Raw genomic sequence first — 15,324 nt, forward strand, 5'->3', positions numbered from 1 at the left:
CACTGCTGTTGACGCGGAGACTCCTCGGCGTTCCGGTTGCCCTGGTGACGGATCCCTTCTCTTCCCGCCTGGCTTCCAGAGGCTTCAATCAAGTCCCTCCGTCGGCCCCGGACCCCTCGTTCCCCCTCCCTCCCCCCTCCCCAGATCTGGATAAAGCTCCTATGAGAATTTCTGCAGGTGTCCAAGTCTCCTCCCCAAGTCGTTGCCTTGCAGGCAAGACCTGTCACCACACAACACGCTGCAGCCGTTTCATCCACAACCGAGAGCCTTCTCTCTCTCTCTCCGGGCTAACACTTCCCATTCCCAGCTTCAGGCAAGATCGTGACCTAAGGACTTAAGCCAAAGCCCAGAGGTATGTAGTCTCTGCCGCTCCCCCCCCCCCAACCCTCATCCCATTTCCCTCCTAACACCTCTGTCCCTGCCCACCCAGTCAACCCCACTCCCATTCTCTACTTTTCATCCTGACCCTCTTCCCCTTCCTTTTCCCCTTCCTCTCTTCCCCTCCTCTGATTTTCCACCCCGACCCCTCAGGTCCCTTTTTCCTCTAGCTGAAGTCTAGTCATCTTCCTCCCCACATCCTACCTCTCCCCCTATTTCCTGTTCCAAACTTCCCCTTTGGAAAGGCTCTGATGAGTGTCAGTGATGTATTTAGTATGTCTGGAGCATGGGGGGAAGTAGGTGCAGGTAAAGTTAAGGCTGGAATTCTTAGGCACTGTTGCAAATGATGACAGGCCTTGAATATCAGGGCCAAGAAATTTGGACTTAATCCTTAGACTGAGTCAATGGGTATTTTTAAGCAAGGAAATGCCATTGTTAGGCTGGTATTTTAGAAAGATAGCCATTGGATCATTAAGGAGGACTCACTTCTTTTGGACATAATTGCAAGATAAATTAGGCATACCCTGCTCTCCACAGCATCCCGGACTTACCCCAGCACAATACCAGTTCATTTATATTGTCATTTTGGTTAGCCAGTCTCCTTCCCAGATTTTTTCAACTGAGTCCAGTGCTTAGCACAGTGTCTGAGTAAAAGTGTAAGGTTAGGCCCTTTATAAAAGTGTAAGTTACATAAATCAATGAAAGAATGGGGGGGTGGATTAATATGCTGGGGGAGGGAGCAGAGGGACAAAGTTATTTCATAATACAGGTAGAAAATGATGAGAACTTGAACAAAATTGGAGGGAAAGGAGAGGAGAGAATGAATTTCGGGGATATTTAGAAGAGAGAAAATACAATCCTTGGTGCCTATTTGAAGCTAAGGGCTGAGGAAACGGGAGAAAACTAGGATAATTCCTAGAGTCAGTTTTTTTAAATTCTCACCCAAGGATATGCGTTTATTTTTATTTTTTGTTTTGGGGGATATGTTTTTATTGATTAGAGAGAGAAAGAGAGAAGCATCAATGAGAGAGAAACATCAATCAAAACTGCAAGTGTCAGTTTTTATGCCCTGTTTATCTATTTAGCTAAGTCCAGTAGGCAGTTGGGTATAAGTGTGAAGTTTAGGAGTTTAAAGAGGTCTGAGTTGGAATTATGGATTTAGGGGTCATCAGAATACAGCTGGAAGTATTTGAAGCCTTGAACATGAATGACATCATCAAGGGAAGGTGTGTGTAGTCCCTAGACAAAAGAAGACCGTGGTCAGTGTCCTGCCATCATGGCATCCTCCTGCACTCTTGAGAGCAAACCCCCAACTTTGCCTGGCATTCCCAGTCTCTAGAATTCCACAGCCTGCTTTTGGATTGGCCAAGTTGCTGTGTTCAGGCTCCCTCCTGGGGCATGGTCCTCTGCTACCATCTACTGATGGGATTCTGGCTGCTTCAGTCTTTCATCCAGCTCCCTCACAACCCATAGTAGGATGCCACATGGGGTCTAGACACGTGTGAACCTCCTTGCACCATGCCCTAACACAGAGCTCATCTTGCTTCCCCCTTATATCTTAGGTGCTCTGAGATATATCCTAATTACCTGTCTGTGAACCCTGACTTGTAGACCCTCTAATCCCAACCTAAAGCCTGTACCCTATTCTACCACTAGATGGAAGCAGACGAAGTCACAGAAGAGCCTCATACCACCATGGATGCAGAGGAGCACCCTTCTTCAAAGGACCTCTCTGCTGAGGACTCACAGGAGCCCCCTAACCGTGAAACCCCCTTAGAGCCTCCCATCTCTGAGGACCCCATACAGCCCCTTACCTCTGAAACTCCTTTGGAACCTTCCACTTCCCAGAACCTTTTAGAGACCTACACCTCTGAAACCCTTTTGGAGCTTTCCATCTCCAAGACTCCTTTAGAGCCCCAGACCTCTGAATCTCACATGATGCCACCCACTTCCCATACCCCTTTAGAGACCCATACCTCTGAATCCTCTTTGGAGCCTTCCACCTCCAAAGCCTCTTCAGAACACTCTATCCCTAAAAGCCCAATGGAGATTCACATCCCTAAGGTCCCAGAGGAAAACCTTACTATCCATGACTCATCACCAGACCATATCTCTGTGTCTGCCTCTGATGCTCTGAAGAAAGGCCTCTCCTCCGAGTCTTCCTCCAGTGGGGTCTCATGGGTAAGAAGATCCCTCCAGAAACCTGAATCTGAGATCCTTCAAGAGCATTCCCTCTCAGGCCCTTCAGCCCAGGTCCACCTGGACACATCTGCAAAGGAAAGGGAAGAAGAAGGAGAAGACAAGGAGGGACAGAATGCCACCAACAGCACCACTCACACAGCTCAGCCTGGATGTCATCTGGGCAAGAAGAGGGAGAAGAAAGGAGTTAGCTGTAATTACTCTTGCCCTTTCCCCATTCTCATCAGTGTCTTTCACCTGCCCTAGGAGAAGGGGATTGGGTTACTCTTTGACCTGACCCTTTCTGTTAGTTTTGGGGCTTCCTCACTTCTCCTTGATTACTCAGTCCCTCTCTTCCCAGGTTACACAGTCAGCCCAGTGGTGCCTGCTAAGCAGGCAGAGTTGGTGGAAGTGGCTAAGGCAATGCACAGAGAGAAGTTTGGTGCTCGGGTAAAGAATCTTTTCCAGTGGGAGAAGAATGCAGCCCTGAATGCCATCCAGACAGGTGAGCCCAGACTGCCTTTCGGAGGCTTCCAACAGGCCCTGGGCCATCCTCCAACCCATCAGTTCCTGGGAACTTGCCCATTCAGTGGAGAGCCACACATTGTGGAAATGGCAGTGCCACCTGCCTGAAATCTGGGAGGGAAGCAGACAGGTGGGCCAAGATGGATGGCGTAGTTGCAGATGAAAAATGGGGATATTCATATAAAGCCCAGGTAGGAGCAGGTGACTGAACTAAAATTGTTAAAAACAGAAGGGCTACAGGCCAGCCCCAGATCGGGCTCAGCTCACCTGCACCAAACAGACCCTAAGGAAGAGGACCTGAACAGTCTCCAAGTGACTTACTGCTCTTACATGGCAAAGGACCTTTGTCCCTTGGTGGAACTCCATTAAAAGGCAGTCAACCCTGAATATGAGAGCCATGATCACTTGGGTACCCAAAAACTGTGAGTCTCCACCAGAGTGGAGTCATGTCTTCTAGCCCTGTTGGTTCCAAGTCTCAGCCCAGAATTAGTACTCTTGACAGTCCTGTTAGTGGCCTGCTATGCTTATCTATGTCTATATAAAGGGCATGCCTATGTACTATGTAAATGCATGCCATCCTGTGCGTGAGCATGTGTACCGATGCTACTGAACTTTATATCTGCAGGGGTTACCTTCAGTAAGAGGGTCACTCTCACCTGCTATGCGGAGTCTGTGGTTTCTAGACTGAATTCAATATATGTCACTGCATTTATTTCGGTTTTTCATACTTCCTCCTTATGATGGAAGTAGAGTTATGTCAAAACTAGATGGGCCTAAGATATAAAGACAACCAGGTAATTCTATGTCCATACTCCTCCTCCATCTAATTTACTTTCCTCAGTCCCATGCAGGGACCTCCCAGCTCCACCTCTGGGCAAGAAAGTCATAGTGATTTCCTTTGTTTCTCAGTCTTACTTCAATCATTGAAATAGCTTTGTTTGCTTATTTTAACATCTTATGTCACTTTTATTTTTCTTGCAAATGTAGGGTGTGTTCAGTACCCTCCTTCTCCTTAGCACCTCCTTTCTCCTCCCCACTCTTCAAGGCCACTGTACTTGAGATTGGACTTCACTTTCTTGTTTAAACAGGCATTTTTATACTAAAATTTAAGTGTCATGCAATCCTGGACAAAGATATTTTGGGTTCTCTTCTAATACTGGGGATCTTCTGTCCCTGGAGAGCCAATATATGTGCTCTGTAGAGAAGTGTAAGCTTTTCTCTTATTCATTCAACACTTACTGAGCACCAGCAATGCACCAGGCTCAATGCTAGCTGTGGAGGTGGTGGTGCTGATGGGGTTTCCAAGGAAAAAACAAACCCTTATATAATTTACACTTTAATGAGAGACACCAATAAGTAAAAGGACAATCATAATTCATTCTAATAATTGCTATCATTGAGCTCAGCCTGAACAGAGAAAAGGGACAGGCACCCAATTGTGGGAGCTTGAGGAATAACCCTTGGAAGGAATGACTTCTCAGCTGGAATCTGTAAGCTGAGTAAGAAGAGGTAGCCAGGTAAATATGGGATACGGTGAGATATGACAGAGCAAGGCATCAGTAGGAAACTGTAAGCAATGCATTATGCCTGCTGCATAGAGTATTGGGCAGAGTGGCCCTGCTCAGCTATGGAAGGGCAGCATTGTGCAGGCATTTCTGTGTCAAGCTCAAGAGCTGGGATTATATCCTGAGGGCAACTGAAAGATTTTAAATGGAACAATAGCATGAACAGACGGGTTTTTGTAAGATCACTCTGGCAGTAGGGTACACTAAAGAAAGACAAGAACTGGAGGCAGGCCCAGCTGGTGTGGTTCAGTGGTTGAGCACAGTCACAAGCACCAAGAGGTTGCTGGTTCGATTCCTCGTCAGAGCACATGCCTGGGCTGCAGCCTCCATCCCCAGTAAGGGGCATGCAAGAGGCAGCTGGTCAATGTTTCTATCTCCCTCTCCCTCTCTCTCTAAAAAACAAACCAAAAAAAATCAATAAAAACATACTATTTTTAAAAAGAACTGGAGACAGGACAACTACATTGTGGGGCACTGGTAATAATCCGAGTAAGAAATGAACGAGTGGAGGTGAAAAGAAGTAGACAAACTCAAGAAATGCTAAGAAGGTAAAACTGACCTTTGGATCATTGGATAAGAGGAAGGGACATGCATGAAATGACATCTAGGTTATTGGCTTAAGTAACTGATTGGATAATGGTGCCATTAACTGATTGCCTAAAATGGAGTACATGCTTGCTAAGTGTGTGTTGGACAAAGGATGAGGGCCAGGTTTGGAAAGAATAATTGGATATAACACATTTAAAGTGCTTGTGGAACATGCTGGTGAAAGAGTCTAGTAGACAACTGGCTATATGGGTCCAAAGCTCAGGAAAGAGGTCTGGGCTGGAGACATCCTTTATATAAAAACAGCTGTATCTTGTATGCAGACATTCTAAGCACAAAGAAATGTTATCATGCAAATGTGATTATGTGATCATGGAATTGACTGTGTTGTACAGAATCAAAATGGCATCCCAGGTAATGTCTCCTCCCCCTGCCAGTCCTTGTCCATTCAAACAGAAGAGGATTTGGAATCAGGGCACTATTCTGGAATACACAACCAGATGTCAGTTGTCCCACTTAAAGGATGCTGACACCTGTAATAAGAGTCTGAAGTGTAGTTTACCAGTCTACATCTTCAAACTTCAGCCTTCTTCATCTGAAAGCTAGACACTGACTCCTACATCAGTGCTTGGACTTTACTCTCTCAGGCTCTCATGACAGGCCTTGATCTCTGGGCACTGACACCTGTTCACTTCCACACCACACCTGCTCACCCAGTGTATCCTGCTATTCTGGATAGAATTCAGAATTCCTCTAGTAGAATCCTGGACCCCACCTATCTCCATTGTGACTCTACCTATACCCTGCCCTGTCAACCAAGACTCCCTGGTGTAATGGGGCACTGGAACTACAGGCTATCAGCATCAAGGCAGAAGCAGCAAAGCCAAAAGCCACATCTGGACAGGCTTTAGATCCTGAGAGACGATGGGTAATACAAGAAAACCTAGTCTTACCATTAGGCACAGAATTGTAGATTATGGCCCTGGCCAGAGTCAAAGACCAGAGGACACTAATTCTTTCTCATCCTCCTTATAGAATGTCAGGGTTATGCCTGGAATACTGAAGGAATTCTCTTCCCTCCTGAAGGAATTTGCTCATTCATTTATTCAGTCAAGCAGTTTTGTGCCAGGACCTGTGCTAGGTCTAGAGATATGGGTGAAAAGATAGGCCCTTTCTTGGAGGAACTCACAGTCTAACAGGAATACAAGTGAACAGTTCATTACAATGCACTGTTCTGTGATAAGAGTAGCACCAGGAGCCATGGAAGGCAAGAGAAGGGGTCCTGCTCGGCTGGTGTAGCTCAGCAGTTGAGCGTTGACCTATGATGCAGGAGATCAAGGATCAATTCCCGATCAGGGGACATGCCCGGGTTGTGGGCTCAATCCCCAGTGGGGGGCATGCAGGAGGCAGCCAATCAATGACGCTCTCACCACTAATGTTTCTATCTCTCTCTTTCTCTCTCTTAAATCAATAAAGACATTTAAAAAAAAAAAAAAAAAAGGAGGGGTCCCTAGAAAAGGGGAAGTCAGGGACATTTTTTGGTGGAGGCGACACTTTATTGCAGCCTTTAAATTGGAATAAGAGTCCTACAGCTGAAGGTCCCACTCCATGGGGACTTACACAGAATTCTTGGTTAGAAGTTGGGGTACTCTCAGGTGTCATGGAGAATGAGAAAATCTGAGTGGGAGGTGCTCTCTGGTTCTCCTCCCATATTTACACAGCACCACCACCCTTGCTTGTGGTGAGATTGACCATGAAACCAGACATTTTCAGATCCCACTACTAAAACCAGGCTCTAAAGGTTGTGGCATCTTGCTGGTGCCTGAGCTCAGGAATAATTCCTAGCCTCACCTTCCTTTCCACACCTTCTTTCTTAGTCTCACAAGCTTATATTTTTTGGTCTTTCCACTCATGACTTGTGGCCTACCTCTTTCTCCTGACCCTTGGGGAGCCCTAGGGAGTCCTTCTCCAGTTCATAGAGAGCATTAGTTCAATAATACCAGGAACACAGAAGGAAAGTATGAAGGTGACAACCTGAAGAAATGAGGGAAGCCCTCCTTTTGGCTCCATGCCTGCTCCATCATGCTCTTCTTCAGGTTCCTTCAACAACCATGCTCCTTAGTAGCCAACCCCCACCATCTATTCTACACCTGGCCAATCATCTTCTCTTTCCCTCACCTTAGACACTTCATGGAAACCAAACAAAGTTGGGCTCTAAGGTAGATGACATGAGAATCCCAACAGTCACAGAAAACTCATTGAGATTCATGTTCATCTTCAAACAAAATTTCATTTATAATCTTCCTGCTCAGAAACTGAAGACTGAGTTTAGGCATCTCTGACAGGTTGACAGAGATGGAGTAGATCCTGGGGTGGGAAGGGAACTAAAACACTTATGGGCAATAAGAAAACCTTGAGGAAAACAATCTAAATGGGTAGGGATAAATACACCTGGGGGAAGAGGCGAGGCCCCACCAGGAGATAGGTGAGAACACCTGGGGGAGCTTAGGCTATTTTTCCTTCTTACTTGTCCTATTACTCAATCCCACCAATTCCAGGTCTCTACATTGGCTGGCGTTGCCCCCATTATCTATGGGACTGTTTCCGGGTTGGGGATGAGTCCAAGTGCTTTTGTGGACACTTGTTGAGAGAGCACCAGATCATATCAGGTAGGGAGAACTGAGTTATCCCTCCCAGCCCCTGTAGGTGAGGCGGGATAACTGTACTGTCATGTGTTGGGATGTATGAGAGAAAGTGTGTGTGTGTGTGTGTGTGTGTGTGTGTGTGTGTGTGTGTGTGTGTTGGTATGGAAGAGGGTGTTGGCATGGGAATGCCAGGCCCTATCAGGAGCTGGTCTAATCCTACCACCCATCCCCATTCCCATAGACATATCTGTGCCCTGCAAAGTGAGCCAGTGTCGCTGCCTCATGTTTTGCTTTATCCCATCACGCCCAGAGGAGGTGGGTGAGTTCTGGCTCAAGAGACGGGCCACCTTTGACCCCAAAGCCTGGAGAGCTCAATGTCGCTGCAAACACAGCCATGAAAACCATGCAGCTACCGGGTCCCACCCCTGCAGGGTCAAAGGTACCTTCTAAAACAAAGGGAGTGCAGAGGTGGGCATGGGTGGGGATAGGATGCATATAGTTTGGAAGTAAGGATACGGAAGCTGGTAGGAGAGACTTGGTTTTGTGGGTGGTGAAGAAGAGATGAGAATGTAGTCAGCCCATGGGGAAGCCCCAATTCCCTATACTTTTCTTGGCTGTCCTCTTGCCCTAGGCTGTCGCTGCAACTGCTTTGAGTCTAATTTCCTCTGTTCGGCCTGTGACCGGCGCTGGGAGGAACACGAGACTTACTTCGAGACTGAGGAGACCCGGCGACGAGGAGGGAGGCCTCACGGTGAGGGGGGTAACCTGGAAAAGGGAACCATTCCAGGGTCTGTAGTCAGAAAACCAGGCAGAAAGGCACTCCCATCCTCAACCATCCCATCTAAGACTACCTCCCCACCTTTACCCCCTGCATCCCATGCCTGCATTGGTTTCCACCCCTAGGAGCAGACTATGTGCCTTTGGCAGAGATTCCTACCCTCCAAGAAACCATCATCAGCAACACTGACTTCGAGGCCCTACAGAAGCAGGGGCCCTCTGGCCATCCCAGCTCCCACCCTCGTCCCCCTGGGCTCCCTGGTCCACGCCACCTCCAACCTGGCCCTACATCTAACCCCCATACCTGACCCTTTCACCTCTGCTCTTCCCCCCTCTAGGGACAGACACTGGCAACACCTGGCACAGGCCTCTGTGAGCCTGGCCCAAATCGGCAATAAAGGAGAAGCTACTGGATTCTGATCTGGCTCTATTTGGGGCAGCTGGAGCCCAGCCCAGAGACAGACATTCTAAGACCTTAGAGTCCGCACCTACTGGGGGCAAAAGAGAGCACCACTCAGGAGAGAGGCAGGATCCAGCCATCTGCCTTCACCATACCCACATTTAACCTGGCATTAGGAGAGAGTGGCTTCAGAGAAGCCAAGGAGGCAGGGGGTTTCAAGGATAGAGTGTGCAGTGACGTTAGATGCAGCTGTGGTTGCCAGTAAGGTAAAGACTAAAAAGTGCCCATTGGATTTTGCAATTAGAAGGTCTTCGAGGACTTCAGAGAGTAATTTCAGTGGTGCAGTGGAGGCAGGAGTTTCTTTAAGAAACTTGAATGAAAAGAGCAGTAGAGAAGTTAGACAATGTCCAGAGGGAGATGTGGAGTTGAGGAAGCATTTTTTAAGAAGAAAAAAGGGAAGAGGCCAGTAGATAAAAAGACCTTGAAGGATGCAGAAGAGAAAGAGAAATGCCTGGTGAGACAAGATCCCAGAGATGGAGAGAGGGGATGAAGTGAAGGGATTTGCTTTGGACAGGAGAGACACTACTTCCTAAAACCAAGAGGAAGGAAAGAAGAAAGGATGGGGCCTTCACTGCACTGCAGGGAGCAGGATCTCATGACAGTTCCCGTGAAGTAGGAGGTGAGGTCAGTTTCTGGTGGGGAGGGAGGGAAGGCTAAGAGTGGAGAGTAGGAGACAGGAAAAGAGGTGAAGGTTTGAGAAGGCTAATGTGAGGAATTGGAGAAAAATCTGATCAGTGGGGTGCTTGAGGATTAAGGTACAGTTGGAAACAGGAACCTAGTTAGAAAAGCAGAGAAGCAAAATATTTAGATTAATGGGTTTTGATGCGGGGGAGGATAATCATCAGGAAAATAAGGCAAAAGAAGGACTGAAGATGTGGAGGGAGCTGACCATACACTTGGGGAAAGTGAAGCCAGGAAGCAAAGGAATAGAAAGAAGTCTCTAGTGAGGTCCAGTAGCAGATGTAGTGGTGGGGATGGGAGTACATGAAACAGTGGTCAGAACCTGCAGAGCGGTTCAGCTTTCAGATTAGAGTAGCTGCTGGTGATTACAAGGCTTGGATTAGAGAAGACTGTGGGCCAGGCGCCAAAATCAGTGAATGTCAGCGAGTGTGACCTGAAAGCCCATAGGTGGCTCTTATGGGGTGTAGGAGATTCTGACACTAATGGGCTCTGTGATCCTAGGCAAGTCACTTTCCCTCTCTGGGACTCAGTTTCTGGATCTGTAAAACAGGAATAATCTCTGTGCTGCCTCCTATGAGAACCCAAAGAAATAACCAGTTTCAAAGTACTTCGCACTCACCTGCTACCCATCCTCTTCTCAAATTCCAGTTCCTCTTATCTCTTGCCCTTCTCCAGAGCAGCTTTAGGGGCTGCTGCTATCACAGAAGCATATCAACAAAAGGTGCTGCACTCAAGCCAATGATAACAGGAGTCCCCAATCTGGGGTGCAATAAAAGGAGAAACTTTATTCAGGTAAAGTTTGTAAACCAGGGAGACAGCCTATGACAGAATCGGAAAGTACACTCTGCCAAATCAAAGAGGCCTGCTTTTATAAAGTTCCTTCCTGCCCCATCCCTAACTGGTCCATTTCTGTGCAGATGAAAAATCCAAATTTGCAGTCTCATTAATCCAAATAGCATTGTCCTGATTGGTCAGAATCACTAAATCTGATTGGTCATTATAGAGTTGCTCTGATTGGTCAGTAAATATGCAAATAAGGATATAGCTGTGCAATTCTGATTGGATAAGGTAGGTCTCAGACTATTGGTTGAAAGATAATTCCAGAAACTCCTTTATAAGGGTGGGCTCAGCCGGCTGGAACACTGGCCAGGAGGCTGGCAGTTCTGTTTGTGGCTTTCCCCTGAAATGCAGTGTGTGTTAGAGGCCTCTGTCAGCAATGGCTGCTGGACTCTGATTATAAATTTGAACCCAGTTAACCATAAGGAGTTCTTCTGGCAGGTATATTCCTTCTTGGAATCAACAGGCATCACTAAGAACTGTAGCCTCTAGGGCACTAAGAAAAGGCTCATCTACATTTCCTCACATTTGGGGAGGCTGTCTATCCTTCCAAGAGAAGAAATGCAACTTGGACTGCCAGAACTCTTGGGGGAAATCACATGGTCAAATGTCTGCCCTTTGGAGGAGAAAGGACTTTCTAACAATAATAGCATGGCTGCCCAGCTGGTGTTGCTCAGTGGTTGAGCATCAACCTGTGATCCAGGAGATCAAGGTTCAATTCCCAGTCAGGGCACATAGCCGGTTTCGGGCTCCATCCCCAGTAGGGGGCGTGCAGGAGGCAGCCAATCAATGACTCATCATTGATGTTTCCATCTCTCTCCCTCTCCCTCCCTCTCTCTGAAATCAATAAAGACATATTTAAAATAAATAATAGCACGGCTATACCAAAGAGATCATTACTAGTTCCAGAAGTAAAGAGTTCCTCCTCACTGGTTACATGCAATTAGCACCATGATGACCATTCACTAAAACTAAGTTAATAGTCAATGATAAAGGAATGGTTACTATAATAAACACATTCAAGGAAGTATTATGCAGCCCTTACAAAGTACAGTATATTCACACAGACTATAATATGAAAAATTCTAAGTGGAAAAATAAAATATGCAATATATATGTATTATACTATAAAAGAAAAAAAACACCAAATGTTATTCATTCTGCAAATTAGGCCATATGCTACAAAACAAAAAAACTAAAATTACAGTGGAGACCTTTATCCTATGTTAAACATGAGACTAAAACCTGGTATAAGTATATTCGCATTTCATGACCCTCGTATTTCTTATGTCAAAGATATGTATTCCAGCAGAACAAAATATACTTCAGACCTAGCCATGACACATTTCCCTTGTCCTCCTAACTCTACTCACTGAAAATATCAGGCACAGAGTTAACCGTATCACCCACCTTTTCTAATTAGGAAAGGACAGTTGCTTATTAGTCCTGTTGCCAAGATAGGACACACACCCAGCCCTGCCTGGTAGAGAGAAAAATGCAAAAGCTGTCCTTAAAACTGCAGAATCTTTCACCTTGGAATGAACATATTAACGAGAACATAAAGGAGGAGTTGCCTCTAGGTCAGCGATTTTCAACCGGTGTGTGTCAAGAATTTTTAAAACATGCAATACTTGACTATTTAGTCAGGGGCACCTGACTTGGACCTCTTTTCCCAGCAGTCAAAAAAATGACAACAGCCAACACAATAGCCGTCAGGTGTGAATGAATCAAAATTATACTTTTTTTTTTTTAACATCACTAAAATTTTTGGTGTGCTGCAGAATTTCAGTAACTTATGTGTGGCATGAGACGGAAAAGGTTGAAAATCTCTGGTCTACAGCCTCACAGGCTTTGCCGGCAGGTGACAGCGCCGCCTGCCCGGCGGGCCCAGCAGTGGGGGCCTGACGGGAATAGCAAAAGCCCCGCCCCCTCCAGCGCCGCACCTACACGCGGCCTCAGTGTGAATCAGAGCCAATTGCAGGGAAAATCCCACCTCTTGGTCTCCTTTTCCTTCCAATGGAGTGAGAAACTAGTTAGGGGATCCAATGGAAAAGGGACTTTCACGCTGATGAGAAGACGGAGTCAATGGAGTGAAAAAATAGTCGAGTTGGCAAAGGCGCCAACGGGATGAAAAGATTCCGCTCCTCCGGGCTAAGGGGCGGCCTGGAGGAGAGCAACCAATGGGATGGCAGGACTCGCCGGTGGCTGCTGGCCGAGCCAATCGCCGCCGCTCGCTCGCCGCCAATCTCGCGGAGCTACCCCGGCCGGCTGCCAGCAGAGCCCCGTGCTGGCCCGGGTGACAGGTTCCCGCGGCCGAGGGGAAGATGGCGGCTGCCCTGGCGCTGGCAGCCGGGCTGCGCGCGACGCGCAGGGTTGTGGCGGTCGCGGGGCTGCGGGGGGCGCAGGTGAGAAGTGGCCGAGGGGGCGAGGAGGGGGTACTGTGGGCTCTGACGCCCTCCGGGGCCGGCGGCCGTAGTCCTCCCCGGCTCCCCCAGACGCGCGCAGCCCTGCGGCCTCGCGGGGACGGAGCGCGGGGTGCAAAGTCCGGGGCTGCGCGGTGAGGTCGGACTGGTGGTCCTGGCGTCCTCCACGCAGGAGAAGTGAAGTGGCGATGACCGACGCCCTGCACAGCCCCAGGCGCCGAGGTCCGGACAGGGTCCGTGCAGCGGCTGCTGCCTTCTAAACCTGCCTGCAGCCCAGCCGACCGGACGCCTGGTCCGGGCAGCCCCCTCAGTGCCCCCTGCAGGAAGTGAGCTTTCTGGTCTCTGCAGCCAGTTGTCTGTCCTCTTTCAGGCTGCTGGCCTTCTATTGAGTACTAGTGTTAACGTCTCATCTTTCCCACTTTGCCAGAGCTACTGGAGGGGTCAGATTCATCCTGTCCTTTTCTCCCACAACGTGACAGCACTAACTTCAGCCTTTCTGAGTCCCAGAGAAACTGGGACTTGCCTACCCTCACTCCCCTGGGTCTGAGTTCACTTAACTGAACTCTTCCACTGATTCAAGGGACTGGAGTTAATCGCTGTAAGAGGTCAAATGTGACACCCAGACGCCCTTGTGTCAAAAGGCAATTTTATTGAAACCTGAATAAAACAGGTAACATCGCTTAAAGATCAGAAAACAAGTAATGGAAATAAGTAGAAACATTAACAAGGTGAAAGTATATGGAAAGAACTCCAAGTGGTATTAAGAAATGATGCAAACAGCTCCCTTTATTTTACATTTGAAGCCAAGAGAAGGGATTTATCTAAAGTAAATCACTGGTAAATAGGAATTGGGAACTAAGTCTCCAGGTTCTCATTTTGGATCTTTCCCCCTGAACAGTGCTAGATTTCCTAAACACTTTAGAAGCAGAAATCAACTGGACTGCTGAATCTTGCATTATGGTACTGCCTGTTATCTAACCAGGCCCAGCACTCTCTGGCCCTACTCTGCTGCTGATGCTCTGAAACCGAGGAACTGTTTCTTTGGGTGGGAACCACTAGTAGGTTCATAGAAGGGTGAAGTTAATGACCATCAGCCCAGCCTCTGCCAGCCCCAACTGAGTACATGAGAGAGGTATTACCAAATCTCTCCCTCAGATGTGTTTGACCCACCTTCAGGTCCGAGGAGCTGCAGGTGTGAATGATGGGAATGAAGTGGCCAAGGCCCAGCAGGCAGCTCCTAAGGGAACAGCCCCAACCATCTTCTCAAGGATTCTGGATCGAAGCCTTCCAGCTGATATTCTATATGAGGACCAGCAGGTGGGGTGCCCTTAGTGCCCATCCCATAGGAATTTCATAGATACCATCCAGCCTGTGGAAGTAACATAGTGGCCTCTGGCCTATTACTGCTCCCAGTGTCTCGTATTCCGTGATGTGGCCCCTCAGGCTCCTGTGCACTTCCTGGTCATTCCCAAGAAGCCCATTCCTCGGATCAGCCAGGCTGAAGAAGAAGACCAGCAGGTGGGAAAAATAGGGCCAGGGTTTGGCTGGGGGAGCACTGGCTTCAGCTAAAGGTTTTGCTCCTTGCAAATAAAGCCACCTGTCTCCCTCCCCTTTCCCTGTAGCTTCTAGGACACCTTCTCCTTGTGGCCAAGAAGACAGCAAAGGCTGAGGGGCTGGGAGATGGATACCGACTTGGTGAGTGGCTTGGCCCTTGAGCCCCTCACCAATGAATTCTCATACCCACTTCTTAATATGATCTTCATTCTTTGACTTTTCCCATGATCCTGACCCACTAACCCCAAGCTCCATTTCAGTGATCAATGATGGGAAGCTGGGAGCACAATCTGTGTATCACCTGCACATTCACGTACTTGGGGGCCGACAGCTCCAGTGGCCTCCAGGCTGAACCTACCAACTGCCCAAGGACCCCATTCCTGGATGCTTGGATGGGGTAGAGGGAAAGGGACCCTGTGATGCTAATAAACTTGCTCTCCCTCAATTTTGGATCCCTGTCTTAAATATATAGAGAGGTTTTACCACAAATAGGAAAGAAAGGGTTATGATCCCCTTTGACTATGGTCTGAGTAAGAAACACTAAGGAGGCCCATTCTGTAGTTAAAAAAGCATTTGTCTATATAGATCTGTGAGTCCTCATGACTAGTGATCCACCTGAATCAAGCTTCTAGACAAGTAGCAGTAGGAATAAGCCTAAATGAAGAGACTGAATCCCAGGAGTGAGATATGCTCAATCCTGGCCCTTATCCAGCTGCCAATCCAAATAAATTATAAGAGGTTCTGGGAGGAGAGTG

The 15,324-nt window shown here is 47.8% G+C and overlaps 2 protein-coding genes across 4 annotated transcripts; both read left to right on the top strand.

The window, feature by feature from the left end:
• The first annotated feature begins 191 nt into the window (after positions 1-191).
• Positions 192-9,103, top strand: FAM221B (family with sequence similarity 221 member B). 2 transcript variants are annotated; one of them, XM_081151201.1, is made up of 7 exons: positions 192-352; positions 2,035-2,770; positions 2,918-3,061; positions 7,751-7,861; positions 8,079-8,276; positions 8,469-8,588; positions 8,953-9,103. In XM_081151201.1, the coding sequence occupies exons 2-7, from the start codon at positions 2,035-2,037 to the stop codon at positions 8,988-8,990; spliced, it is 1,347 nt and encodes a 448-aa protein (XP_081007327.1). In that variant the 5' UTR covers positions 192-352; the 3' UTR covers positions 8,991-9,103. The 2 variants fall into 2 exon arrangements, with proteins under 2 accessions (XP_081007327.1, XP_081007326.1); XM_081151200.1 differs by lacking the exon at positions 192-352 and having other exon boundaries at positions 1,960-2,770.
• Positions 9,104-12,670: 3,567 nt separating this feature from the next.
• On the top strand, positions 12,671-15,014 carry HINT2 (histidine triad nucleotide binding protein 2). 2 transcript variants are annotated; one of them, XM_081152415.1, is made up of 5 exons: positions 12,671-12,997; positions 14,192-14,332; positions 14,429-14,533; positions 14,638-14,710; positions 14,830-15,014. In XM_081152415.1, exons 1-5 carry the CDS (start codon positions 12,917-12,919, stop codon positions 14,919-14,921), a joined length of 492 nt encoding a protein of 163 aa, XP_081008541.1. In that variant the 5' UTR covers positions 12,671-12,916; the 3' UTR covers positions 14,922-15,014. The 2 variants fall into 2 exon arrangements, with proteins under 2 accessions (XP_081008541.1, XP_081008542.1); XM_081152416.1 differs by having other exon boundaries at positions 12,847-12,997; positions 14,819-15,014.
• The last annotated feature ends 310 nt before the right edge of the window (positions 15,015-15,324 follow it).

The sequence above is a fragment of the Miniopterus schreibersii genome, assembly GCF_964146895.1.
Source record: "Miniopterus schreibersii genome assembly, chromosome: 11".
NCBI classification, from domain to species: domain Eukaryota; kingdom Metazoa; phylum Chordata; class Mammalia; order Chiroptera; family Miniopteridae; genus Miniopterus; species Miniopterus schreibersii.